Source organism: Melospiza georgiana, chromosome 5 (assembly GCF_028018845.1).
Source record: "Melospiza georgiana isolate bMelGeo1 chromosome 5, bMelGeo1.pri, whole genome shotgun sequence".
Lineage (NCBI taxonomy): Eukaryota > Metazoa > Chordata > Aves > Passeriformes > Passerellidae > Melospiza > Melospiza georgiana.
This window is the reverse complement of record NC_080434.1, coordinates 33,259,436-33,284,576: the sequence shown is the minus strand read 5'-3', so window position 1 is coordinate 33,284,576 and position 25,141 is coordinate 33,259,436. Positions and strand designations below refer to the sequence as shown.

Here is a 25,141-nt window from a genome sequence, read left to right as displayed (position 1 = left end):
CCACCCTACTCTGTCCTTCTTTCCCTTAAGCTTCTCTAAGGTTTTTTTGCTCTAGGAAGTAGTGTGACAAAACAAACAAAATCCATACAAAAGAATTAAAGTTATTACAAATACATATTAAACCAATACCTAAGTTAAGTGAATTCCTACATGGTATAAGAACATGAATCTGGCTTCCTAAAAAGACAGGAAAAAAGCATCCCACCAAATGCATTGCCATTGTACTGTGCCTGTGGCACCTGTTTCTGCATCACAAAGAAATCAATCTCTAACAGACTTGGAAAAAGGACAGTATAAATAACTCCATCAAGTTATAAATACTTGATCAACTCCATTAGAACAGGTGGCTGGGGAAGGTACAAAGAATCCATTAATGGTCCCAACAGAGGTCAAGGCTAAAGCACAAGTTCAACCTTAGACAAAGAATTCAGACACCAATGTGATTTTTGCATGTACTTGCCAAGAGTCACTGGCAAGTCCCACCAGAAGGCACACCACAATAGAAAAACATTCCTTTTTTCTCTGGTATGTGATTTCTTTTGTATTTAAATAGCAACAAAAAACTCTTATCTCTCAATACACTACTTGTATTTTTCTTTTCTTAGTAAGCTATAATGAACTGTTCTTCCCCACAATGCTTGAATTAATTTTAGCTGCATCACAGTTGAACTTGGTATTATTAAAATGGTCAAAGCCAGCTACTCAGACAACAGCTCACTCCATCTGTACAGACAGTCCCCTAAGACAGGCACAGACACTAAACCCACATGCTTTACAGACTGACCAGAATATTTTTGCTTTCTGTGTCTTAGTAATTGCCTCAGGTAGAATTTTTACCTTACCGTTGTGTATTTTAATACTTACACATACAAAACCCACTGTAAGTAAATTACATGAAATAAAAATATAATTGCCTTCTTCCCTAGAACACTTTAAAACAAAATTAAAATCCTCCAAGGATTAAGGCCTGTGTCCTATTGATGCAGCATCCACCAGCTAGCAGGAGTTCCATTTGCATTTCCAAACAGATCAGAGCTAAATCCATAAGGCACCACAGTCCTCCTTTCCCCCAGGGTGATGGTAGGTGCAAATCAGCATCTCCAGGGCAACTTCTCCAAGGGTGATGAAGCTCTCTCCAGCATTTATTTTAGCAGCTGTTTTCTCTTTTTCAGAAGTGCATCTCTAAGAGCCAGCTAACCACAAAACAAGAGGGGAATATTCAGGTAAGGAGCATAACTGAGAAAGCAACACTACCACATTAGAACTCTTTTCAATTTCTTTAACCTCTGATAAAAACACTAGGAGCTCATCAGCTCAGACAGGGAGCAATGCAAATGCTAACAATTAGAATGGCAGAAACACTGGGGTTATGTACCTAAACTCCACAGCACAATTAAAGAGCTAGGCATGACCAGATCCTACACAATGAAGATGAGAACAAACTACTCTGACTCACTTTGAGCAAAAGATATCTAGAAAGTTACAGTTCAGCTGAGACGTTAAGTAAAATTGGTGTTTCGTGAAGTATTACAAAATTACTTTTCAAGGGGGAAGGAGAAATTTTTACAAGTGTCATTATCACCCTAAAGAGATCTTACTGTACATACAACTTGTTTTAAGTAATAGCTTCAAACATATAGTAATGTGATGTAGTACTTAAAACACAGTAGTACTGTGATGCAGTAGTAGCTCCTAGTAGAGAAGCTAGCTCTGGACTATAGCAAGCCGGCCATTTTATCTTAGCACCAAAAAGCACAGCAGAATGCAGTGCCATACAACTAAAATCCTCCTACCCACCCAAAACACTCATGATTAACAGACTGGTGCTGCAGCCTAACTTTCATGGGGGAAAAAAAGTATGAATAAATGCTGTTTAGGCATTACATTTGAATTTAAAACTTCAGTGAGGACAAAATGCTTCAAGATGTTTTTTTAGAATAACTGAGCCAAGTATAACTGTAAACAGCAGGTTTTTGAAGTGCCTGGATTGTTCATTTGCAGCCTATTGTGTGTGTTTTGAGAGCTGGTTTCAATGTTGTCAGCCTTAATTGAAGTGAGGCAGAATGATGCCAAATAAACATGTACAGAGGACATGTAACTAGTATTAGACTACATGTTCCTGATCAACAGAAAAGCTTCAGATATTCTCTACTGAGTCTACTAATAGTTCCTGCCCTGCCCTTCCTAAGGCAAGAAATTGCAGACAAATATCATTTGGATAAAGTGTATGATCTTGGAAACAACTCTAAGTTCAAGTTGCATGTAAACACTTGCACAAAACACCATCTGGGAAGAAAAAACAACTGGACCACTGGATTATTGTAAAGTTCCTTGAACGCATTTGGATGAGTTGAATAAGCAACACCTTGTAAAACCCTAGACTGGCAGGGGCTTCACCACTGAGAGCAGCATTAGTGTCAAACTACTGCTTAACTGAACAGCATTTTCTTCTATTCCTCAGGAACATTTATGACAAGCTATTAGATGACCTCTATGCCAGGACAGATGAGTCTGTGATAGGTCAGACTATGGAGAGTGAATAACAATCTGCAAAGCAGCTCTTCCTCTGGGGCAGGAGTGGGGCAAGCCAAGCCACAGGCTTTCTCAGAGTTACAGGAACAGCACCTCAGGCCAGAAAGTAGGGAACACCACACCTGTACCACAAATCACTGCTCACACTGCCCCATCCATATCCATCACGAAACATTACCTGTTTCTCCCTAAAGGAACGCTTGTTCTTGGTCCGGACACTATGGCTGTACCTCATCATCATGAAGTTCTTGTTCTTCTGCTTTTCTTTATTGGAAGAGCTGGCAAATGGGTTAATTTTCGTTTTCTTTTTCACAAATTCTTTTCTGTCTGTTTTTCCAGCCTAGAATAGACAGCGCAATAGAGTAACAAGGGGTAATTTTCCTTCACCTACTATCAACATCACCTGCCTGATGGTAACAGGTTCTATGGCAATAACAACAAATTGGGTTCCGCATGACTGTGTTCATACATAGCTTCTCCCATACTGGCTTCTCCCATACTGGCTCCCATACTCACTTTCTTAAGTCACAGTGAAAATTGCATCTGTTTGCACTTTCATGGTCACATGTGACCACCAGGACACCGTATTTGTCACAGCCAAGATGCAACAGCAAAGAACCAAACAAATCACCTCTCAAAACCCACATGGCAGCTTGGCACCTACCTTTGATATGCAGCCTCAGCATTTCCTCCTGCAGAAGACAAACCCAGACCCAGAAGGACAGGATACAGGACACACCAGTACCTCACCTTTGCAGTTGCCAATCTGGTCTCCTTGTCTGACTTGGGCTTCTTATGCAGATGTTCAATATCTCTGAGTGAAAGCAACTCCCCCCTACACACAAATCCAATAAATGTCACCACACAAAGCTTCAGCTGGCAAGGAAAACAAGATGCCCGCTTCACCCTTTGTCTCTCACCCATCCTAGGCCACTGTCTCACCATCAGTTTAGACACAAATACTTCTTGTTCCCTTCAGGATGCTCCTCATGCTTGGGATATCCATTACAAAAATCACCCACTTATATTTCAAATCCTACTTTTTTTCACCAGGTGTGAGAAACACTGGAGCTATAACCAGGCAGCTACTGCTACAAAACACCCCCTCTCACACCTCTAGGTGTGAAAAAGTCAAACAAAACAGTCTCAGACTTTCCACAAGCTCCTCATGATGTTTTACCTAGGTACAAGCCAACCCCCAAGCCCAGGATCCACTCTAGGCTCTGGCTGTTACCAGGGAACACTGATCAGCAGCAGAGCTCTGTGCCCTACTGCAATGAACAGCTGCATCAGGAGAGGATAAGTAAGAAAAAGCACTCAACAGCCCATATCCTACCTGCCCTCCTCCTCCTCTTCATCATCTATTTCAATATATTTCCGCTTTGCAGCTTTGCCAGGTGCAGAATTAAGTTCTTTGGAAAGCTGGGCAAGACGTATTTTCTTGAAGTCTTCCTGAGTTAGCAGCCTGCTTGTACTGACTGCTGCAGCTTTGGCTTTTCGTTCCTCTATGGGCATGCTTTTCACTTTTTCTGTCTTTGGAAAAGAAAATGGTACAAAACAATCAGCTTTGCATCCCACTCCTGTGCCGCAATCCATGAGCCTTGCCTCCCAAATACAGAGCATGCAATGGCAATATTGTTGGGAAGTGCTACAACCGGATGTCAGGATTTTTCCTTGTCTCATATCCAACATCTAGTGTCTGAATGGAGTGCATGCATACCAGATTTTGGGAGTACAAGCTCTCAGCTGATTATCACAGCTCTGAAGGCATTGAGCCCTAAGATATAATTCCTCCTTCTCCCCTCCCACCCTTAACAGCATGTGTACTTCAGCAGCACTGCTGAACAGCACTTCAGCCTCACTGCTTCAGGACAGCTTGCTCTGAAGGCCTGGGTAGGTATTTAAGAGCAGCTCCATGAGGGTGAAGAGCAAGAGGATCTGCTCGGTAATCAACAAGACTCATATGTACTTGACATAGAAGACACTTGGAACTCACTAATTGTTGCTGCTCCTCATCCGAGGAGTGATGCACATCAATCCATTCTCCATCGTCATTGTCCTCCTCCTCACTCAGGCTAGCACTTTCCCAGCCATCTGCTCACAGAACAAGTAAAGAGCTGTTAACACAAATTCACCTTCACTACCCTGACTGGCAATAATTGATGCTGCCATCAGTTATCAGCCTGTTCTCATTGCCTTTCATATATTTCACTTATCTCCCAACTTCATTTTGTCCTGGGACAAAAATCATACTATGCTCTGCAAAGCTCAGTTGTCATCTCCAGGGCAAGATCCTGAAAACAAGGTGCATTTGGGACAGCCTGAAGCACCACAGGAATTAACAGGCTGATTACCTCATAAACAATACTGTTCCCCACTCCTAGCCACCTAAACCAACCCAACAAGAGAAGCACTGCGGTTTATAGCTGGCTTAGTTCAGACAGTCAAAGCATGGCTCTTCACTGCCGTGCCAGCTGTAGTGCCGCAGTTCGCAGCTGCAGCAGCCAAGCCCAGTGTTACAGTGATCACTACACAGCCTACATTCCTCCAGCCCCTGCAGCATCTTCAAGGCACTCAGACTTCATTCACCAAACTCTGCTTTGCTTTTAAAGACTCTTCCATCTCTTTTCCAACTCAGGCACGGGTTCCAGGGTGTGTAAAGCATTTACACAGGAACTGAACTCAATAAGCCAAATATAATACCCAACTACTGTTTTGGTGTTCTACAATATTCAGAAGGTTTTATTTAGGAGAAGCTGAACACAAAGTTCACAGCTGTACTGTCTGTCCCTCTGCTTCCCATCTCAGTGTGTATCATAAAAAGCAACATAGTACCAAACCCCACTGGCAAACTGCACTTACCCAAGGACAGACATGTGCAAGACAAAGCAGAGCAGGAAATGAAATGCACAAACACCAGGTTCCATGTCCACATAAAATCTTAGTGACAGTGATGCCCAAACCAGAATTTTTAAAGAAAAAAAGCCAACCTTCCTCTTGGGTTCCTCCCTTTTCCTTTTGATCCTCCACCTCTAGTACTTCTGCTCCTGGAATGTAGTCTTTGGCATCCAGTTCTCCATATTCATGAATCCTGGCTTCCACTGAGGCTTCTGTAGGCTTACCCTGTACATTAACAAAACACACATTGAGCAGGCTGCTATTGTAATATCCATCCATCCATGAAAATACCTAGAAGAATAGGAGGGTGTGGCGCCAAAGACCTTCCCTTTCTCCATGTGGCAGAGTTTAATAACTGAAGGTCAATGTGTCTTGGAAAACAGCTCAACTTCAGGAGCATGACCTAACCATGAGTTAGATGAATGTGAACTAAGAAAACATGGATAGCACACCATGTCCAAAGGCAGCAGGCAGAGGAACAACACAGACTTGACTCCACCTTCTCAAAAGGATACTGAGACCAATTCTCATCATTTTTGAGCACATCGGTTTTTAGCGAGTGCAGAACACATGAAACACTTACCCTGAACTTCTTCTGCAGCATCTCTGGATTCAGAGAGCGGAACAGGTGTATCAGAGTTCTTGCGGACATCATTACATCTGCCCAAGAAATGAGACAGTCAGGAAAAAAAACCAGAACTCTGAGCAAACCAAAAGCCCACACAGATCTCCAGCTGTGTGGAGATTTTACAACTGACTCAAGTCTTCTCTGAACTTATGGTTCCCTCTGATTTCTCTGGTATAGAACACAGCACTTCCTCAGGGCTAACTGTTCTTAACAATCCCTTGCTTTATTTTTGTCAATTAGTTCCTCTACCCTTGGACTGTTTTGTCTCCCATGGCTACACACTCCAAATAGAGAGATGGACCCCAACCACTCAAAGTGGTCTGAGCCCATAAAAAACAATTAGGACAGCACTTCCATGAAGGCTGTAACTGAAGATCACATAAGACAGAAAAAAAGAAAGAGTTTAAAGTGGTATCCATGTAATATTTACTTTTATTTTTATGCGTCTTGTACTGAACAAGGTCTTGGAGCAGATCTTCAGTCATGGCTAAGGGACACCTTGCAGTGATTTCTTTTATTGCGTTGATCCTAAAAATAAGGAAAATCAGTTATTTTCTCAACACCAGTTAGGAGAAAGCACCATTTACAGAATTAATTACCTGAAATTTGAAGAACCTTATACAGCATTTATACAACATACAGTGTAAGAGGAGAAAACCATCAAATACTCCCAGCAAAAAAAACAGAACATTGAAGCTAACATACTTTTAACTCAAGCAGCTTCTTGAAAGCATAGCACAAGTAACATAGCACAGTAACAAGGAATAAGCAGCAATTGGTTAAAAAACCCATGTATTTTATCACATCTGGAGTTTGACATACTCATACAATTCTGCACCCACCCTACAGTCATGACCTCTCCAGAATTCTTGTCTGTGACAAAGTTGTTGGCAATGGTCATCAACACTGACTGGATAATCTGAAAATAAAAAAAACCCCATATATTTAATCAAAACACACTTTGGTGTTATTAACAGACACATCCTTTTTCATAGAAAGACATTAGGATGTGTCAGTACAGCCCACAAGTATTTTCTAAAATTTTCTTGCAGAAAATCAACTTTTTTCCCCCCTTTTATGAAACAATGCCTTAGAACTTGCAAAAATTGCTGTAATTACCGTAAGCTTTTCCAACCAATCTGAGCAATTCCCCTTCCCCCTCCCCACACACACACTCAGTTGCATTTCCATGCTGCCCATTTAATATCCATCACAGGGAGAACACTGACCTCAGGTGGTACCAGCTGATGTGAAGCCTGTGCAGCAAACAGAAGAATCTTTGTCACTTCTGGAAGAAAAGGAGGAAGAAGATACCAAAACATATTGCTGCAGCTTGCTCCAGCCAATAAACACATCCTTTAAAACTCAACAAGCTGCTCAGTCAGGCCCAAAACCATTCAGCCTGGACTTCTTTGGGACAGTTGTTTCTCCTCTCCTACCAAGCATTAGGAACTCCTGTGGCCTCCACAACAGCCAGCTGAAGCAAAAGGAAATGCTCCAGAACTGCAGTCAAACCCCAGTAAAAGGAAGCATCATAAGGCAACCATGCTTAGCTTAGCTGGTCAGGATTAGGGACTCAGATTGCTTTTATTCCTTTGCTCAAATCCTCAGGTAAGGAGCCCTGAGTGCACACAGCCTCCACAGAAGTCCAAATCACTTGGCACTTCTCGCAGTCAGGGACTTGTACTTCCTTTGTCCACACTGGACTACTCCTGCTTCCCACCAAACCACTGCTACCTGTCCACTTCCACTGCCACTTCTATCAACTGCCTGTACATGAGACATGAGGGATCAGCAGTACCTGGAGTAGCTACTTACCCCTCTGATGGGGCTGGAGGAACCTCTGAACAAAGGGGTAGAAATTAAAAAGAAACAGCTGCAAGGCAAATTGCAACATATTATCTTCTTGTCTTAGAACTCGAGATCACCTTCATAAGCTGATACATGGTAAAACCATCTCATTCTAGTGTACTCCCCAAATGCCTCAGATTTTAGAGCAAAATGTTGTCTCCTATGTTGAGTTTCATATTTGTGGGACAAGGAAATGAACTGCACCAAGGTAAATACAGCAGCAGTCCCTTTGCACCTAGCCCTTATCACTTAAATCCTTAAATGCCCAACTTGCACTGGATTACTCTTCACTTAATTCAGTGCTAATACTTTATTACTAGGTAGTCCACATAGAATCCTCCAAGTGCAGTTTCCTTCTTGTTCAGCACCACCTGAAAACTCCGTGGTCAGCATGAGCAGCTTCCCCGGAAGGTCTTGAAGCACCAAGTTCTCCTCTATTTTTTAGGTTCAGCTCCTCTATTCCAGACCAATAGCTTTTTCTATGAGTGCTTACTTAGTCCCACAAGGTCTGTACCACTACCATTGCATTATGCCTCCTGGCAATTCCCTGACCATCCCTACACACTTTTGGACATAGAGAAAAATTAAAGCTTACTTTCCAGAGGCACAAGACCAGAGCATTGCCACAACCACACCAGGCTGGCTACCAACAGACCACCCTAGAATTATCCAAGTACATACCTCATGTATTCCAACAAGCCTGGATATTAGGTCCATGAGCATCATCTTCACTTCAAATCGCTCCTTGCAGTTCTCCAGCTGCTTCAGCAGTTTCTCAGCAAAGTCTGGAAGAGGCAAAAATGGTTTCGCAGAAAACTGAATGAACACAACTCACAACTCAAATGGAATTACAGTCACAAGAGGCAGTTTGATTTGTTCTTATTTTCAAGGCCCAGCGCCCTTTCACAGAAATTCAAGGTGACCAAAGCACTTATTCCAATAGGTTATTTCCCTTCTCATATGCCTAAAAGGCCGGCTGTGCACAGGTTCAGCAGAGAGAACCAGCAGATGTTCTCCAACACCATAAGCACTGGGTCAGCATTGAAAACTGAATGTTTAGATGCATTTTGGGTTGACCTGAGAACATGAGATCCCCAGAGGTTCACTGGAACAGATGACAACCAAATCAAGTGCTGTTAGATTAACCAAATTGCACTAAGAGAATTCACTGCGCACTCACCTTGGGGATCATGAATCAAGTGAATGGCAGAGAAGTTGAATACCTCTGGCTTGCTCTTCTTTTTCTGCTTCTGCATGGAAACAAGAGTAAAATACATTTCTCTTTTTGTGAGTAAAGTCCTAAAGTTTCAAGGTTGCTGTCAAAAGACTGTTGCCTCTTGAAGAAGATTTTAAAAACTATCCCTATTTTCAACCATAAGCACTATCTGCCATCTGCAGCTAAACAAGCAGGGCAACAACAGGACTTCCATACTAGAAGGATTAATCCAAGGTGATGGGAAGTCAGACAGCCCTCTCCTCACCTTGAGGACCTTCATGGCTTTCTCCAGTTTCTTCTTGCGCTTGGTGGTTTTCTTGTTGGTGGCATAGCGCATCATCAGATCCCTGGCCGTGGGGCCATCATCCTTGGGGAAGGAACACAACACTCAGGTGACCCAGGCTCCAAATGGCAAGCACAGAAGCAAACTACAAATATTTTTCAGTACCACATACTCTGAAAACTATCCCCCTTACTAAGCTTCAGAACACATAGGTACCAGCATCTAAAAAAAAAAGAGCTTAGTGTTTCTCTTTTAACAGAGAGACAGACAGACATCCTGGGGCCAGATGTCAGACACTGAAATTGTTTGTCAATCACAGAAACATCTGGTGACAGCTAGACAGGACAGTGAGTAGCAGCAAGGCAGACAGATTGGCAAAGCCAGAGTCACCAAGATAACAGAACCAATAACAGGTCTGAAAATCAGAGAAGGGAAATATTTGGTCACAACACCCACCTCAGACTCCGACTCGCTGCCCTGTTTCTCATCCTCATCTTTCCCAAGGAAGAACTTCAAACTAGCAACTAACACCTGAAAAGTAAAATGAGATCATGTGGGACAAGCCGACCCACATGATCAGAATTTATAACCACCCAACATCCACACCTTAAGCCATGCAAAGACTTAACCAGTTTTTTTTAATAGGCATAGATCTGAAAATAAAGATCAGAAAATAAACCAAGTTACAGCCTGAGAGCCACAAGCGTCTTACAAACCCAGACAACCTGAGCTGCCCATCATTGCTCAGAGGCAATCAGAACCAAAGAGCACCTGAGTTGCCACAAGGCAAAATTCAATGCTGCCAATTGTCTTATCATCCTGCAAAATCATTTCAATGCAGTTGCTCCATGTCAACACTGTCAGGAGGCCCTACACAGGCAAGAGCCAAGGTGATGCTCAGAGCTCTCATCCTGCATTAATTCAGGTAATTTTGCTGGTTAGGTTTTTAGTCTTGGTTGGCTGACTGTTATTGAATGGAACCACTTTTGGACCTTCACAGGTTCAAAAGTGGTTTAAAAACTTTAAAAACTTGTCTCCAGCCATAGGACAAGTTTTTAAAGCCTCCAGAGCCAATGCACAAGGCCCAATATTCAATCAGGTCAGCTACTCTCCTCAGTTAACCATAGGCTCACAGTGCTCGTATTAAGGAGGTGATATCCTGATAGTCTGTCCTGAAGAGCAGTGAAAAGAACATCCACACTCCCTGCACCAGGCTACACTTGTTACAAGATAAGCTGCCAAGCTCCACCTCCTCCTATGAGGGTTATTTTGAGAACTAAACAAGCAACAGACGAATCAATTAAGTTTGTTTGCTATAACAGCATATTAAGTTACATTCACATGAAGAAGGTAGCCAAGGTAACATCCAGTGTATGAGTGATTTCTGTCCTCACCTTGGTCACTTTGGAAAAGCAGGCAGTTGTGATTACATTGACTGTTTTGGCATCATTCCTGGAAAAAAAACAAGCCATATCTTATTTCAAGTCTGGCAATTTTATCTTCTCAGAAAATTAGTTCTCAGCAAATATTTAAGTAACTCATTTCACACAAGACATTATTTCTTCTCAGCTAAATTCTTTGGTACAAGTTACAACTCCACTGGGGTACAAGTAGGAAACCTGTTTAAGTCACTGTGACTTGCATTGTGTTGTGCTATGTGCCACAAAGGACACCCGTGTGCCCCACATTAAGTGGCAAATGGACACAAGCCTGCCAGACCCACCAAATATTCCTTCTGTAAAGCTCTATCATCACATCCAGAGATATCTTGGCAGCAGTGGGATTGCTGTCTCTCAACATGGTGTACATGAAGTTCTGCAGTGCCTACAGAACAAGTTGAAAACATGTCTTTAGAGGTCTTCCACAACAGCAGCAGCTCAGTTCAAAGTACACAAGAAAGCCAAGGCACCTACTGTGTTCACTTTATTGTTCTTGTGTTTGGCGTTGACATTCTTGATGTCTGTCACAATGTGAGTGTACAAGGTCTGCAAGTGGAGAAATGACAGGGAGTAACACACACGAACACACACCCTGTGCCCAAGCACTGACATAACCCAGCTGATCACCTCTGAGCACATCACTGGCTTACAACAGGAAAACGCACAGGAAGGCATCCTGTGGAGACTCGTGGATTTCAAAATCATACTGAATTCACAGTACAGCAAGGCAGGACAATGAACAGCATCAAATACTGCTTCAAGTCCTGCCCCTGCCTCATTCAAGCCTGTTCTGACAGCCAGGTTTTCCAGCTGCAGACACAACCAAACTGCTCAATCCCAAACAGGATGAACCTACAACCTACAACAGCAAGGTGTTTACAGCAGCAAAACTGTTATTACTCCAACACAGAGCTGGAGCCCTGCCTCCAGCACTGACTGCTCCAACAGCTGAGCTATTTTAAACTTGACTTTCCCAACCAAGCAGAGAAGAACTGCCTATTCTGCCATTACCCCACAAGCTGGTCAAAACCCACTGGAGATGCAGGTTTTTGTCAGCACACCTTACCTTCCGTAGCAGTTTATCGTGGCACCGCAGCAATTGAAAGAAGAGCTCCAGCAGACTCGTGGGATTTATTAGATTCTTGTTTCTCAACAAGATCAGAGCCTTACAGAAAGTCTGCAAGAGAAACCAAATTTCACATCCCTCTCCAGCTTCTCTTCATTGACAAACAAACCCCAAGCTCTCAGCTCACACCAAGAGCAGGGCGAGCCCAAGTCGGTCTCACCATGCGCAGGTCGGGGTCCAGGACTGTGTGGTGGTAGGAGAGTAGCTCCTTCAGCTGCTGCGGGAAGCTGGCCATGTGCTCAGGGTAGCAGTGGGCAACCTGCAAGGGACAGGGCAAGAGAAAGCTCTACAGCACACCTGCGCTTCCCTCACAGGGCTGGCAAGGGGCACGCAAGCTGTACATTTAATTGTATTTCACCAAGCACAGGCTGTCACAGCGCCTATTGCGAGGCTAGGGCCCGGGGCTCACCTGCGCCAGGAACATCAGCAGCTCGGCCAGCTCCTTACTAGGCTTGTCCGGCTGGAAGGTGAAGATCTCCACATGGGACTGGTAGTGGTGGTACTGCTGCAGGAACTGCACACACAGAACAGAGGCAGCTGAGCAACACCCGCCCGTACCCCGTGCCCGTCCCGCAGCCCGCCCCAGCCACTCCCTTGTCCGCACCTCCTCGGTGTAGGAGGTGGGGTCGCGCTTGATGAGGTTCTGCAGCTGGGGCAGGTTGCTGGGCAGCTTGTTGCCCTGACGGCCCGACATGGCTGCGGGCACCGGCACAGGGAGCGTAGCACACGAGGGCTCAGCAGGCCGCCGCCATCTGATCCCGCCCTCGACGGCCGCCGCCGAGGGACAAACCTGTGCGGGAGGCGCGCTCCGTCAAAGCGCCCCCTGGCGGCAGAGCGGTCAGAGGGGAGAAGCGGCTCCTGGGCGGCTCCGCTTCCCTCAGACCGGAGCCTGGGCAGCCCTGAGGGGTTAACCACGGAGCGGGGCCCGGCCCGGACCGCAGCTGCCCCCGCTGCAGCCTCCCCGGGCAGTTAGCCGCAGCACCCTGGTCTTACTGCTCCAGCGCAGCGCTGGCTCTCCTCCCCTCTCAGCTACTTGGAGGGAAAACGCTTCTCAGTACGTCTCAAATGGTCACTAAAGAAGCAGCATTAGAAAGTAATTCTCATTGAGGAGAAAGGGTTAATCCGTGTTTAGTCTTTTTTAAGTTTAGCTTTTGATCAAGAGAATAGAAAGCAGACCTCTTCATTTGCATAGCTTATACTTTCTTTAGACACCTAATTACTTACACTGCATAATTGTGATTTACACAGAATAGTTGTCATTCCTCGATACAGTTTACTTAGCAAACAGTAGTAAATAAATTTGGTTCAATAAATGCTCTTAGGTTCAGCCAGACAACATCTACCAGAGTAGCACTAAGGCATAAATGGGGTACAGTATGGACAAAACTGCCCATTTAAGTCTCCAGCACTTCTCTCACTGGCAAGCTTTTCACCTTGTTGGCCAGAATCTGAGAGCCAGCTGCAGCCACCTAAGCACGTCTGCTACTGTGGAGCAGCTCAGGTGAGTTTGGGCTTTCCTGTACCTTTTAAAGCAAGTAAAGCACATCCCCTTCAACATACCTACACAGCCCACAAAAAAAAAAAAAAAAAAAAAAAAAAAAAAAACCAAACAAACAAAAAAACAAAAACAAAAACAAAAAAAAAAAACCAAAAAAAAACCCGTTTAGCATCACCTAGAGAGCAAAATGACTGCAAATGTAAGAGAAAAACCTGTTACCACATACATAGAACAACAGCAAGCCCTCCATCACCAAAAGAGTTAAATTAACATTTAATACATTTACATTGCCAGCTATTCATTTGGTTCATTTGCTTTAGCCTCTACTTTGAGGCAGCTTTACTTTACTGAGCCCTCCAGCACAGCCCTTAAATGACCCAGCCAAGGAACCCACTTGAGCCTATAACCTCCATGGGCCATCCCTATTTCAGCACCCAGAGCTCAAAGTTTTGCAAAACCTAAACACCACTACATAGGCTTAATTCCACCTAAAGAGCAGAAAGAGTGCTCAGCTTCACACTCCACTGCTCCAACACAGTTATGTCACTGACTGAGTACAACACATTTCCAGTTAAAGTGAGGAACAGCCACACTACTTAAGAAAGGCAGGGAGCAAAATAGCCTTATCCACACTCCAAAGCAAAACAATAAATACTCATTATCCCTACAGGAGCAAGGCTATTGCTTGGATTTCTACGAAGGCAATTAACAAGGTTAGACAAACAAATTAATTCAGTCTCATTACATACAAATAGAGCAGAAATAAAAATCATCTTCCTAAACAATTTTTACTCTTTTAATATTAAAAGATGCATTATTAAACAAACAGCATATAAGAGATTATTCTCTGTAGTGCTTTTAATGAAAAAAAAATCCCAATTTTATGGGCTTTTAATAAAAGTTTTTTACTTACGAAGTCACAAAACTCAAATACCTATAAATATTTACAATTCTTATATAAAATCAATTTATAAAACTAGACTTCATAATTAATTTGGCTTCTAGCCAGCATCTTTGGCTTCTAACCACCCAATAGCAAACAAACAATTCCTATTAAACAAAAATACTAAAAGTTAACTCACCACCACATTTATTGATCCTAAGTGAAAAAATGGGGGCCCTGGTGTGAGCCCCAAGCCTGTTATCTCTGGCACACTGGGCTGATTTTCATTACTAATTGTTTTCCAGTATGGAGTTATTGCCTTTTGTAGGGACTTTTTCTGTGAGAGTGTATTAGAAGGTTTTCCTTTTGTTGCCCAGTTGATACATGGGTTAAGCATGCTCTAAAAGAAGCAAAACAGAGAACCAACACACTCAAACTTAAAAGAATGGGGTTTGTTCTTAAGGTAAATTAGGCTCTCTTAGAAAGTGAAAAAAAAGGGCAAGGTGTTACTGAAGTTGCTATTAGGGCACTAAGGTGTTTCTCTGCTCTGTATTTCTATTTTTTGTCGATCAGTTAAGCAGTAGTTGGACCTGCACAGTTCATGGATGGAGTAGAATTGCACGTGATGGTAGCCTGGGAGTTTGGAGTTGGGCAGCTTTTGCTTTTGCTGTAATCAGCCCCAGCTTTTTATCCCATTAAGAACTGTAGAGCTGGAGTTTTTATAATGTTTGGGAGGCTTTATTTGAACATGTTTAATGTATTTGATTGCCAGCATTTCATTTAAGCTCCATGTCAGTTCCTGGCCCTTAATGGCTGTAGGGAATTTGTCTTCCTGGAGTTAATATTTGTAATTCTGTAATTGAGAACAGGGTCAATGCTCTTTTCCTTAAAAAAAAAGCTCGAAATTTAAAAAAATCAAATCTTTAAGTCCAACAGAAATCTTTATTTCTGGGTCATGGCTCATAAATTTTTTGCAGATTTGAGACACAGGAGCTGTGTCGTTCTGTTCAAGGGAACAGGGGGATGGATGTTCCTGTAATGGCTTGAGAAATGCACAGTCACTTGCAGCTCCAGGGGGAGAAGAACAGTCCAGCTGATGGTGTGATGGTCCTGATGTGAGGTATTTGTGTGGAACCAGAGGCTTTTCAGCCTCACCTTTGCTTGCTGTGGCATCTCTTTCCCTGCAGCACAAATGTTTCTTTCTCTGAGGGGAGGAATTGTTGCACATCATTATTCAAAGGTCGAACCCAGCACGTGTATAGCAGTAACTGAATAGCAGAGGTTTGTTTGAAAAGACAGACTGGTTTCCTAAGCGTTGCTTGAGTACCCCCAAACTATTAGTTTTGAATGAAAACCTTTTAATGTCTTTTCATGTCTTAGGAGGAGTAAAGAGGTGGCATGGAAAAGACCTTTAATTTCTCCCTCTGAGATGTTCCTTCATAGCTGTGATCTAATAGCTTGTAACATCACAGCATTCTGAGACTGGGGAATGGTTTTGAAAATGAAAATGTCTTTGAGACATATTTTGGTGGGTTATACATACCCACTGCAATACTTAGGCTGCCAAAAGGCCCTTTGCTCCTGGTGTTTCTTTGGATTGGCTTATTTTTGCATGAAGGAGAGGGGGAGATGGTGTTTTTGCAAGTTTGTTTTTCATAACTGTGATATAACATCAGAATAATTTGTGTCAATCCTTCTTTATATCTTTGCTCTTCAAAATTTGGCCCCACATGATTTTATTTCTTTAGGACAGACACCTCGCACATGAATGAATATCCTCCAGATTACCTGTCTTAAAAGTACTCTATTCAGGAGTGGTGAAAACTTCTGATCTGTGGATTGCACTTTCAAGAGTTAATTTAGGTGATATTTGGATTTTGAGACTCAGATCCTGCACTGATTGGGAATCAAAGCAGCTCAGTGATGCAGATCTGATCGTAAAATGATAAACCAGTTCAGCCTCAATCTGTCAGAGGTTCTGCAAGTGCATGGAAATATTTCTATTCTGGTATTTTGGGAGTCTTTGCTTGTAAATATAAATAGTTATTTAGGGAGAGTTTGATTAATTGTGAAAGAGAAAAGAATATTATTATAGGTTTGGCTTCCTTTTATGCCTTCTTATTGAATTGAATACAACACACAGCTTGATTGCAGAAAAAAGTTTATTGAATGTTTGACTAACAATCCTACAGTTGTGGGGATAAGGTTTTGCTGTTTCATCACTCCAATTCTGAACCCTGGACGAGGGTCCTGCTCTAGCAATTTGTGTTGCGTTTATAGAATTTTTTGAGGATTTAAATGCAAGATGAGGAAGGAACAAGTAAATAAATTTGAGCCTACTTGATTTTTTTTCCTTTCACCACTTGAACCAGGAGCAGGGGTGGAAGAAGGCAGCAGTAACAGTAAAGCAGCGGGGAAAGTAAAATGCCCAACATCTCCCAGAAGAGTTGAGTATTCCTGGCACAGCTGAGGGCTTGGCAACTTTGCAAAACACTTCAGGGTAGCTGCATCTTTTGATCTTCTCTGAATCTGGGAGAACTGGAAGCTTGCAGATGTCCAAGTGCTAGAAGGGTCCCTCATCTTTTCTCTCAACTATGGTTTTACAACTGTCTTCTAAGGGCATAAATGCTGCTAATGTCATCAAAGGCCTTGTGTGAAGGTCACTTCAGATTGCTCAAGGAGGGAAGGGCACAGACACTCCTGCTGATGTCTGGGGGAGGCACGCAGGAGCCTGAAAAGGACAGCTTCCCCAGAGCTGTAAATCAGTGTAATTCCCTTGACATCAGGGGAATGCCTTATATCTGCTGGGGGTCTGGTCTGTGTGGTGTGAGACACAGCATGGCATTGCAGCATGCCAGGGAGACTGAAAGCCAGGAGCTGCTCTTGGGAGATGGCACGAGGCTGAGGTTGGAAATGGGGAGACAAGTTGGGTTACTGCAGGGGCCAGCATTTGGGGTGCTGCCATCCAGGTGCTGTGGTGCTCTACATACATTAGGGATAGGAACAGGGGTGCTCTGAGGCTCTGGCACAGCAGAGGGCCGAGCTACTGGGCGAAGCAGGAGTCTGGGGTCAGAGCTGCTGGCACCTGCATCACCTCCCCGTGGTACAGCAGGGGCACAGGGGAGCTGTAGCACTCATTCCTGTCATAGGTGTAGCATGTCTGAGGTTCTTCACAGGAGTTGCCCTGCTGGGCCTGGTGGATGGCCCCGCCCAGATCAATTTCTATGGGTTCACAATTTTTGCATCTGGAAGAGATGGAAAATGGAACAAGTGTGAGGAGTTAGGTGAAAATATGCCCCTGCTGAACCCCCAATCTTTCTTGCTCATCTGCATGTAGAGCCAGGAGAGTGCTGTGCCATTTGTAGGTGTTCCAGGGGAACATCTGGCCCTCTGACATCTTTTAGAGCTGCTGAGGGTTAAGTCTTGGCAAGTGAAGTTAGGAACTAAAACTACTTACAGTTCACTCAGGCGGTAGACAAAAGTGGTCCTGAGTGGGGACAAGGGGTCCGAGATGTTCTCCCGAGCCTTCAGGGGGACTCTGCAAAGGTGGGGAGAGAGTCACTCGCATGAAAGCTGCTTTTTAAACAGTCTGCCCTCTTTTGAGCAAATCTAAACTTTCATCTTCTTCAGGTTATTTACATTCTGACCCTTCTCCAAATCTTGGTCCTCTGCACCCTCAAAGGCAACAACCCTCCCCGACAGGACTGCAGCAATTGATAATAAGTGCTACTTGCAAGTGACAGGGCTGAGAAGGTTAATTTTTGTTAAACTCTGTGCTAGCAGATGCTTGAGGCTGATGGACAGGGATGTTTAATTAGTGGTTCTCCTGTTGTGAGCTCTACAGCACTCCTGCAGCTGTTTCCCAGAGATACACACATTTCTGTTAGGTTTGTGTGAGTGGAGAGTGTGGTATTCACATGCCCTCTGAACAGAGAGAGTCAGAGAGATGAATGACCAAAACAATTCTTGTCTCATTTGCTCCTCCTGTGTTTTTGAACATGTGGAATGTGTTGGAAGATGATTTACCTGAAGGTGATTGCTTGATTGGATTGTGGTGGACATTGTTTATGTTAATTAGCCTAGCAGGTCCAAGCTGTGTTGACTGGTCATCAGACAGTCACGAGTTCTTGAGTTTAGTATAGTTCTTGTTAGTGTAATGCAGTATAAAATAGTTATGGTATAATAAAGTAATTATTTAGCCTTCTGATACTGTGGAGTCAGATGCATCATTCTTCCTGCTTGGGGTTGCCTTGTAAGTACTATAGGAGAGGACAGAACTAAGTCCTGGTCTTGAACTGAGCTCTATCTCATGGGAGACAGTTTAGGCATTAATTGATAGTTGATCAGTTTAGGCATTAACTATTTTCCCAGGCTTTCTGTCAGGTCAGAAGGTAAATCCAGTGTCATGGGCTCAATCTGGTTTCAGGTTAGATCAACTTCTGACAGGTCATTATCTACTTCCCCAGCCTATTTTGTGAAGTTACTACTGGTCTGCGTAAAACATGGAGATTTTTTTTGTATCTGAAGTGACAAACACCAGAGAGGTTCATGAGAGGCAGAAAAGCACCTAGCAAAGTGAAATACTCAGGATACCAAAGAAAGCAGCCCACATGAAAAGCTATTCACTTCACCAGTGCTGGGACATCAGAAACAATGCAAAGAAAACTGGTATAACACTGCATCTCCTGCTCACCATCTCTGTGAAATACCTGCCACTTACATGATGCGGATGTTTCTCTCCAGGACTTCTTCCTGAGGATTTTCTTGAGAGGGGACAAACTTTGAGGTCACTGTTACACACTGACACTTATTATTGACCAGCACGTACTCCTCATCGCTGGGACCAACTGGATAACCTGCAAGGATAGGCAATCCCAGAATCAATAGCAAAATCCTTGAAAGCTGCTCTAGAAGATAGCCAAGGGATGAAAATGCCAGCAATGCACCATTACAGCACCTGGATTGGTTTAAGTTGAGGTTGCAGCAGGTACAAGTGAGTCTCTTAACAAAGATGTGTTCAGCTGTCTTCCTGCTCAGCTCAGTGTGCTGCTGTGTGTACAGGTGGTGGGACTGGTGACTGAAGGGCTCATTTACTAGGAATTGGTTATGTGATTCCTCTGTCATGCACCAGAACTGCTCGAGCATTCCAAACCCCAGTTTGGATCTGATCGCTAAACAAATGTCCCTGACCTTGCCAATGTGGCCGATGTGTCAGTTTTCGTTGCGTGGTATCCTGTCCTTCAGGTTCCTGGGGGAACAGCTGCCAAAAAGCAGGAGGACCCAGAAAGAAGGCGGTCCCCTGACGTGGCAGGGAAGAGCAGGTGGCCCTGATGATGCTTGTGGTTTGCAGGGAAAACTCCAGTCCTGATTTACCCCTCCAAACTGCTTCTTCTAGCATGCTACTCGATATGAAACTCAGTCAAAGCAAGCTGAAACATGCCAGGTGTCATTCAGAGGCTTTTGGCATGTTTCTGATGTTGCATCATTCTTGCTACAGCACCTTCAGCCTGCTTACAAGTACCAGACCCAGTGATTTTTGTCATATGAGAACAGTTTGTTTTGGACTCAAGTGGATCTCAGTTCTTGCCTGCTCTGCTTGTCTCTTGGTTTAATCAGAGAGAGAAAGAAGAAATAGGCTGAAAAAACCTGGGTTAATCATGTCTATAAAGGATTTTGGAGTTACTTGGACTTAAAAGCCTTGGTCCTTCCTTCCCCTGTAATATCCTGGTCTCATCTGCTTCCATTCCAGGGTTTCTGAGATTGTTACAGGCACCCTAACTGTGAAAAAGGTTCCAATACTGTGTAAAATTATGCCTCAGTGACCCTAGAGTTCACCTGCTGGTTACAAGTGCTGCTTCTGTGGCCTTGGGCAGCAGTAGACCTGCTGGATATGATTCTCTATGGACTTCTTAGCTTGGGAAGGAAATCACTTTCCTAACTTGTTCTCCAAGCTTCTTCTCTGCCAACTCATCATTCCACATGAGCTCTTTGCTCTGATGCAGAAGCCTCCCAGAAAAGCCTCTCTAGTCCTTGGCTCCTTGTCTTGGCCTCTCTTTTAGCTCAAGGGAAGTCTCTGGCTTTTTGTCCATCACACAGCTCTTCCTCTGCTGTCTGTGCTGCATTCCACTTAACATCGTGTGCAGTTCTTTCCCAACCCTTCATCCAAAGCCAATGTTCAAGTCAGATCCTATTGGCTTTTGGGTTGTCCCAAAACCTCTCAGAGCAGGCTTTAATTCTAAAATTAGATTAGCACAATCTTATGCATATGCAGGTCTTGCTGACTGCTCTAAAAATACTGCCCTGATTTAATTCCTTGTGTTATGCTCTTGGCTTCACTGTTAAAGTTACTGGTGCTCCATCAATTTTTTATTTAAGATTACAATGCTAAAAAAAGTGATTTTACCTGCAGTATCTCCATGTGTCACCCAGTGAAGTCTCTTGGGGAGAAAGTATTTAAATGCAAGATTTGCTAATGCTGTTCTAAATGTCCTCAGGTTGGATTTCCTGATGCCTGAGTTACTGCACTGAGCTGTTCCCTCCCTCCTCAATACTTATGTGACTGCGTTTTGGACAAAATTTCTCAGCATCCACTATTGCTTTGTCCTTTGATACATTGTGAAGCCCAACAGAACTGCCTGGGGTAAGCAGCAAGATGCCCTCTTGCAAAAGCTGCAGGAAATGCAGGGATGCAGCTGTCTGTGCTGTTGGGATGATTATCCCTGAACATTGACTCCATCCTGCAGGCCAGATCCACCATGTGCAGCATGATGGATTCACACTCTCCAGAGACCTGAGAGCCACACTGAGCAGTGTGCTGGAAGGACAGGCTGAGCTCAGTTGAAATCAAGGGTTTCCAAGAAATTCAGTGGAGTCACATGATAAGCTACAGTTTAATCAGAATAAGTTGGCTGTAGCTGTATGGCAGGATTACTAGGAAGATTTTGGAAGCCTTTAGATCTAGCAGCTAAGCTCCCTAGGACTGCAGAAAAACAAGCATGCACATTTGCAGTTTATTGCTTCAAGAACCTGAGAGAAAAATGCCTAATTATCAAGTCTTAAATTTGGAGCTAGTCATCAAGTTATCCTCCAGGCAGCAATTAAAATCCCACTGCTCTGATGCAGAAACATCCTGAGCAGTCCAAGCACCACTGAAGCACAGCTGCTTGAGTGGGTTTTGAGATTTGACTCCTGACTGTTAGAATAATTCAGGGTAAATGACACAAAACCTGCCATTGATATCTTAATCCCAGTTTTCCATTTTTTCATTGTTCACCTACCTGCCACAAGGATGATCCCCAAGGAGACAGCCAAGGCAACACACAGCGACCAAGTGCTCTTCATCTTGCCTTCCCTTCTTTTGAAGAATAGCAGTGGAGAGCCTGACTCTGCCTATAAGGGCGTGTGCAAATGGGTTTCCTAAAATAAACAGCCTGGCCAACACTGGAAAATGTGGCTGGGAACTGAAAGCAGGTGTGTTAATGCACCAAGACCTCTGGCTTTCGGAGAGGAAGGGTGCATGGGGTTGCACTTTTATTGTGCTTTTTTCGGTTTTTCACCAGCAGGCAACAGAGCTGCTGAGTACAAGGACATCTTGCCATCAGGGCTAATGGAAGGTAAGAAAGTCCAAGAGTCACAGCTCTGGTTCCTAATTTTGAGACATCAGATTAAAAATCCCTTGAGTCCTATTAAAAAAACACTTCAGGCTTCATAATCACAGTTGTGTTTAGACCAGCTGTGTGCAAACCTGAATTAAGGGCTGGACCTGCCCCCAGAGAGCCTTCAGTCAAAGCAAGAAAGGTGACAGGGCAAGGCTGAAAGAGGTACAGCCACTGCAGCTCTGCCCACTGCATTGAGGAGTTCATCTTCTTGTGATTGGACAAGGGACTCCATGGGATTTGTGGTTTACAAGTGGTCCTGAGTCAGGTGCCAGGAAAACCCTGGAGTAATGAGCATGCAGACTTTTCCTGAAGGAGGCTGGTACTGGAGAGGGCCTGGGATTTTTTTTTTTTTTTTTTTTTTTTGGTCCCAGATTTGGGATCATTTGTGTAACTTCTGAAGAGCAAATGTAGCCTATAATGGCCAGAGCTGTCTCTGTAGCATTTGCATGTGACTTGTACAGAAAAAGCCACTTTTTAAGGGAAACCCAAGCTTAGCAAGGGCCTCTTCAAGAGGCTGAGCTCTTCTGGCAATGCTGCCAAGCATCCTAGCTCCTGTCACCTTGCAGGATATCTCCCTTTTTCCAGACCCTGCTGGCTGGGTCCATAATGCCAGAACTGTTCCAAGTCCCTGGTTGTTTGCCCTGAGCTTTTTCCCCAAGCACAAACCCCTCACCCTGCAGCTGCATGACGCAATGCGCTTTCAGGTTACATCAGCAGTGCTCGTGCAAGCAGAGCGTGGGACTGGGGGAGGGGGGAAAGATAGATCACAGCCAACCCCTCGCAGGGCATTGGGCTCTTCCACAGTTCTTTACAAACCTTGTGTTTGCCTTAGGAAGCTGTCTGTAGCAGAGAAAAGATGTGGGGTTGTTTCCCTTCCCCATCCCAGAAAGCATTGCTAACAGTTTTATGCAGCCCTCTCTCTGAGACAGGAGCAAGGTGTTCCCTGTGCCCCATTTTTAAATAAACCTAGCTCACCAGTTTTGGTAGGGATATCTGTCTAAAGTACTGTTTGTTTCAGTCACTCTTTTTTGCAAGAATTCTGCTAGGATTATACAAGAAGGGAGGATGCCAGCACCAGAAAAAACAACATGCAAGGGAGGCTGGTGCTGATCTGTTTGCCTAGCTGCAATAACAAAAATATGGCACTGGGAACATGCAAGGAGAGTATTTTCAAATGTCAAGGCAGAGACTGAGCAGAATTCTATCTGTGTTTTTCTGTTAACTTTGGTGGTTTTCCCTGGCTGCCGGCACTCAGCATATCTGGATTTCGGTTGCTAAATGTACACCTGTGTGTACAGCCCCTTGGTCTGGATATGATGACTGGAGAGCTATTTTCAGCCCCTTCAGCCACCTGCATGTCTCTGGGGATTTCTAGCTAGATCTTGAGAGTAAGGCTTATGTTCTAGACTGTTATTTGCATGGATTACCCCTGTTTTAGTGGATGCCTTCTGGAATTTTATCTGGGTGAGCAGGTGTTTGGCAATGGGCTGCATGGCGAACTGGACTCCCAACCTCCCTGCAGGACAAAAGCTAGAGGTGGAATAATTTGGAATTGGAAAAGAATTTGGAACCAGCCCTGTGGTTTCAGTCTCTGTTCACATGTCCTGTGTTTCCAGGTGCCCTTGGATGCGCTGAACTAGGATTTTCCAGGTAAGAAGATGGGCAGGTGCCTAAGTGAAGTGGGTTGAAATTGTTGTTGCTGCACAGGGGGAGTTGGACAGCACCAAGGTTCAGGGCCTCTCTCTCCACATAAAACACCATCCACAAGCAGTCTGCCCTGGGCTTCTGTTTGCCCCTCCTTTCTCACTTGGAAGCCAACAGAATGGTGCATAAACAGACCAGCAGCAGCCCCTGATTGTTGTCTTGGTAGCAGTGATCCCACACTGCCTAGAGCAAACTGGTTTGGCTTGAGCAGCTCCTGGTTGACTGGATCAACTAACTCATGCTGGAGATCATCTCCAGCTTCACCAGAAGGGACTCATGTTTTCACTAAGTCCTGGCAAAGGTTTGAGTAGACACGGATTGTTTCCTGCTCTTGGAAATTAACTTTGTGTTGGCGGACATGTCAGTACCATTTAAATCCTAGAGAGTCCAAGTGGTCCAAGTGGAAGTTAGTATGCAGATTTTTGAAAGGGCAGACTTGAAAAAAATTAGGACACTTAAGATGGAAACTCTCAAGGTCAGGGACATGAGCAAGGCCTGGGTTTCTCTAAGTCACAGCTGCAAAAGTTAGCTGGAATTTTAGCCTGGCAGGATCTGGCTGCACATGTCCAAGTACCAAGTGAAGATTTCCATCGAGGTATGGCCAACAAATGTAGTGAATGCTGTGTCTCCAGACTGAAGTTACTCTTGTTGCTCTTTCTTCTTACAGGCCTGTATCCAGGAAGGTGATGGCTGAAAACTGGCAGGGACAGATTTGGAAAAGTGGTCTGAGGCAAAAGCTGTGTTTGTGCAAGAAAGTTTTGATCCAGAGGTGACCATGTGAAAAGGCTGAGTGTGTCAGAAAGATAAAACTGAGACCTGTTTGCCAACAGATGGATCAGGATCCAAATGAATCACCAAAGAGTGAGTAAAGCTCCCTACTGTGTTTCAGCTAATTTGAATATCTGTTTGACCAGGTTTTTTTCTACAAAAAGGTGGGCAGGAGCATTTATAAATGCACCTGCACCTGTTCTGTGATGAGAAAAAAGCCCCTGCACTCGTACGCAGAACTGCTCTTGCTGGGAGGTGTGCATGCCTGATTTATCAGGCTCTGAGTTTCTCAGCTTGGCCTACACTAATTCCTGTGTCTCATCACTCTCTTCTTATGGCAGGGTTCCCTGCAGCTCATAAAAGCAGATTGTTTCCCTGTGGGTCAGTATTAATGTCATTTTCCCTTGGGAAGGGTGGGAGGCTAGGCTGGTGCTCTGCTGTGGCTGACAGACACAAAAACACATGATGACATTGCAGAGGTGAGCAAGTACAGACTGCATTAAGCTCTCTTAGGGAGGGATCCCCAGGTGTTGAAAAATCAGAATTACTCCGCTTCGGGGACGCAAGGATCTCTTGGCATAATGGGATAGATTCAAGGAGTGCAGAGGTGATCAAGCAGCAGCTGCCGAGCTGTGCAGCCTGAAGCAGAAGTGCGAT

At 44.1% G+C, this 25,141-nt stretch overlaps 2 protein-coding genes across 2 annotated transcripts; both read right to left on the bottom strand.

Annotated features, from left to right (window-relative positions):
• Nucleotides 1-95: 95 nt before the first annotated feature.
• Nucleotides 96-12,726, bottom strand: SDAD1 (SDA1 domain containing 1). The gene is made up of 22 exons (XM_058024756.1): nucleotides 12,578-12,726; nucleotides 12,383-12,487; nucleotides 12,134-12,232; nucleotides 11,914-12,024; nucleotides 11,322-11,393; nucleotides 11,132-11,232; nucleotides 10,803-10,860; nucleotides 9,865-9,939; nucleotides 9,391-9,492; nucleotides 9,090-9,159; nucleotides 8,591-8,694; nucleotides 7,877-7,934; nucleotides 7,288-7,346; nucleotides 6,901-6,977; nucleotides 6,489-6,586; nucleotides 6,014-6,090; nucleotides 5,523-5,655; nucleotides 4,529-4,626; nucleotides 3,869-4,065; nucleotides 3,283-3,367; nucleotides 2,711-2,872; nucleotides 96-1,193 (listed from the first exon to the last, which is right to left on the bottom strand). The coding sequence occupies exons 1-22, from the start codon at nucleotides 12,665-12,667 to the stop codon at nucleotides 1,143-1,145; spliced, it is 2,082 nt and encodes a 693-aa protein (XP_057880739.1). The 5' UTR covers nucleotides 12,668-12,726; the 3' UTR covers nucleotides 96-1,142.
• Nucleotides 12,727-16,501: 3,775 nt separating this feature from the next.
• JCHAIN (joining chain of multimeric IgA and IgM) lies at nucleotides 16,502-21,712 on the bottom strand. Its single transcript, XM_058024770.1, has 4 exons — nucleotides 21,632-21,712; nucleotides 19,075-19,210; nucleotides 17,812-17,892; nucleotides 16,502-17,599 (listed from the first exon to the last, which is right to left on the bottom strand). The coding sequence occupies exons 1-4, from the start codon at nucleotides 21,693-21,695 to the stop codon at nucleotides 17,398-17,400; spliced, it is 483 nt and encodes a 160-aa protein (XP_057880753.1). The 5' UTR covers nucleotides 21,696-21,712; the 3' UTR covers nucleotides 16,502-17,397.
• Nucleotides 21,713-25,141: the final 3,429 nt, after the last annotated feature.

Bases quoted from the DNA above. Each gene is read 5' to 3' on its own strand.
- SDAD1 (XM_058024756.1), bottom strand. From the start codon at position 12,667: ATGTCGGGCCGTCAGGGCAACAAGCTGCCCAGCAACCTGCCCCAGCTG. The intron at 9,493-9,864 runs GTGGGTGTTGTG...TCCTTCCCCAAG, and splicing joins GCAGCGAGTCGGAGTCTGAG to GATGATGGCCCCACGGCCAG. The intron at 2,873-3,282 runs GTGAGGTACTGG...TGTCTATTCTAG, and splicing joins CCAGATTGGCAACTGCAAAG to GCTGGAAAAACAGACAGAAA.
- JCHAIN (XM_058024770.1), bottom strand. From the start codon at position 21,695: ATGAAGAGCACTTGGTCGCTGTGTGTTGCCTTGGCTGTCTCCTTGGGG. The intron at 19,211-21,631 runs GTAGGTGAACAA...CTATCCTTGCAG, and splicing joins GGGGATCATCCTTGTGGCAG to GTTATCCAGTTGGTCCCAGC. The intron at 17,893-19,074 runs GTAAGTGGCAGG...CCACCTTTGCAG, and splicing joins GAGAGAAACATCCGCATCAT to AGTCCCCCTGAAGGCTCGGG.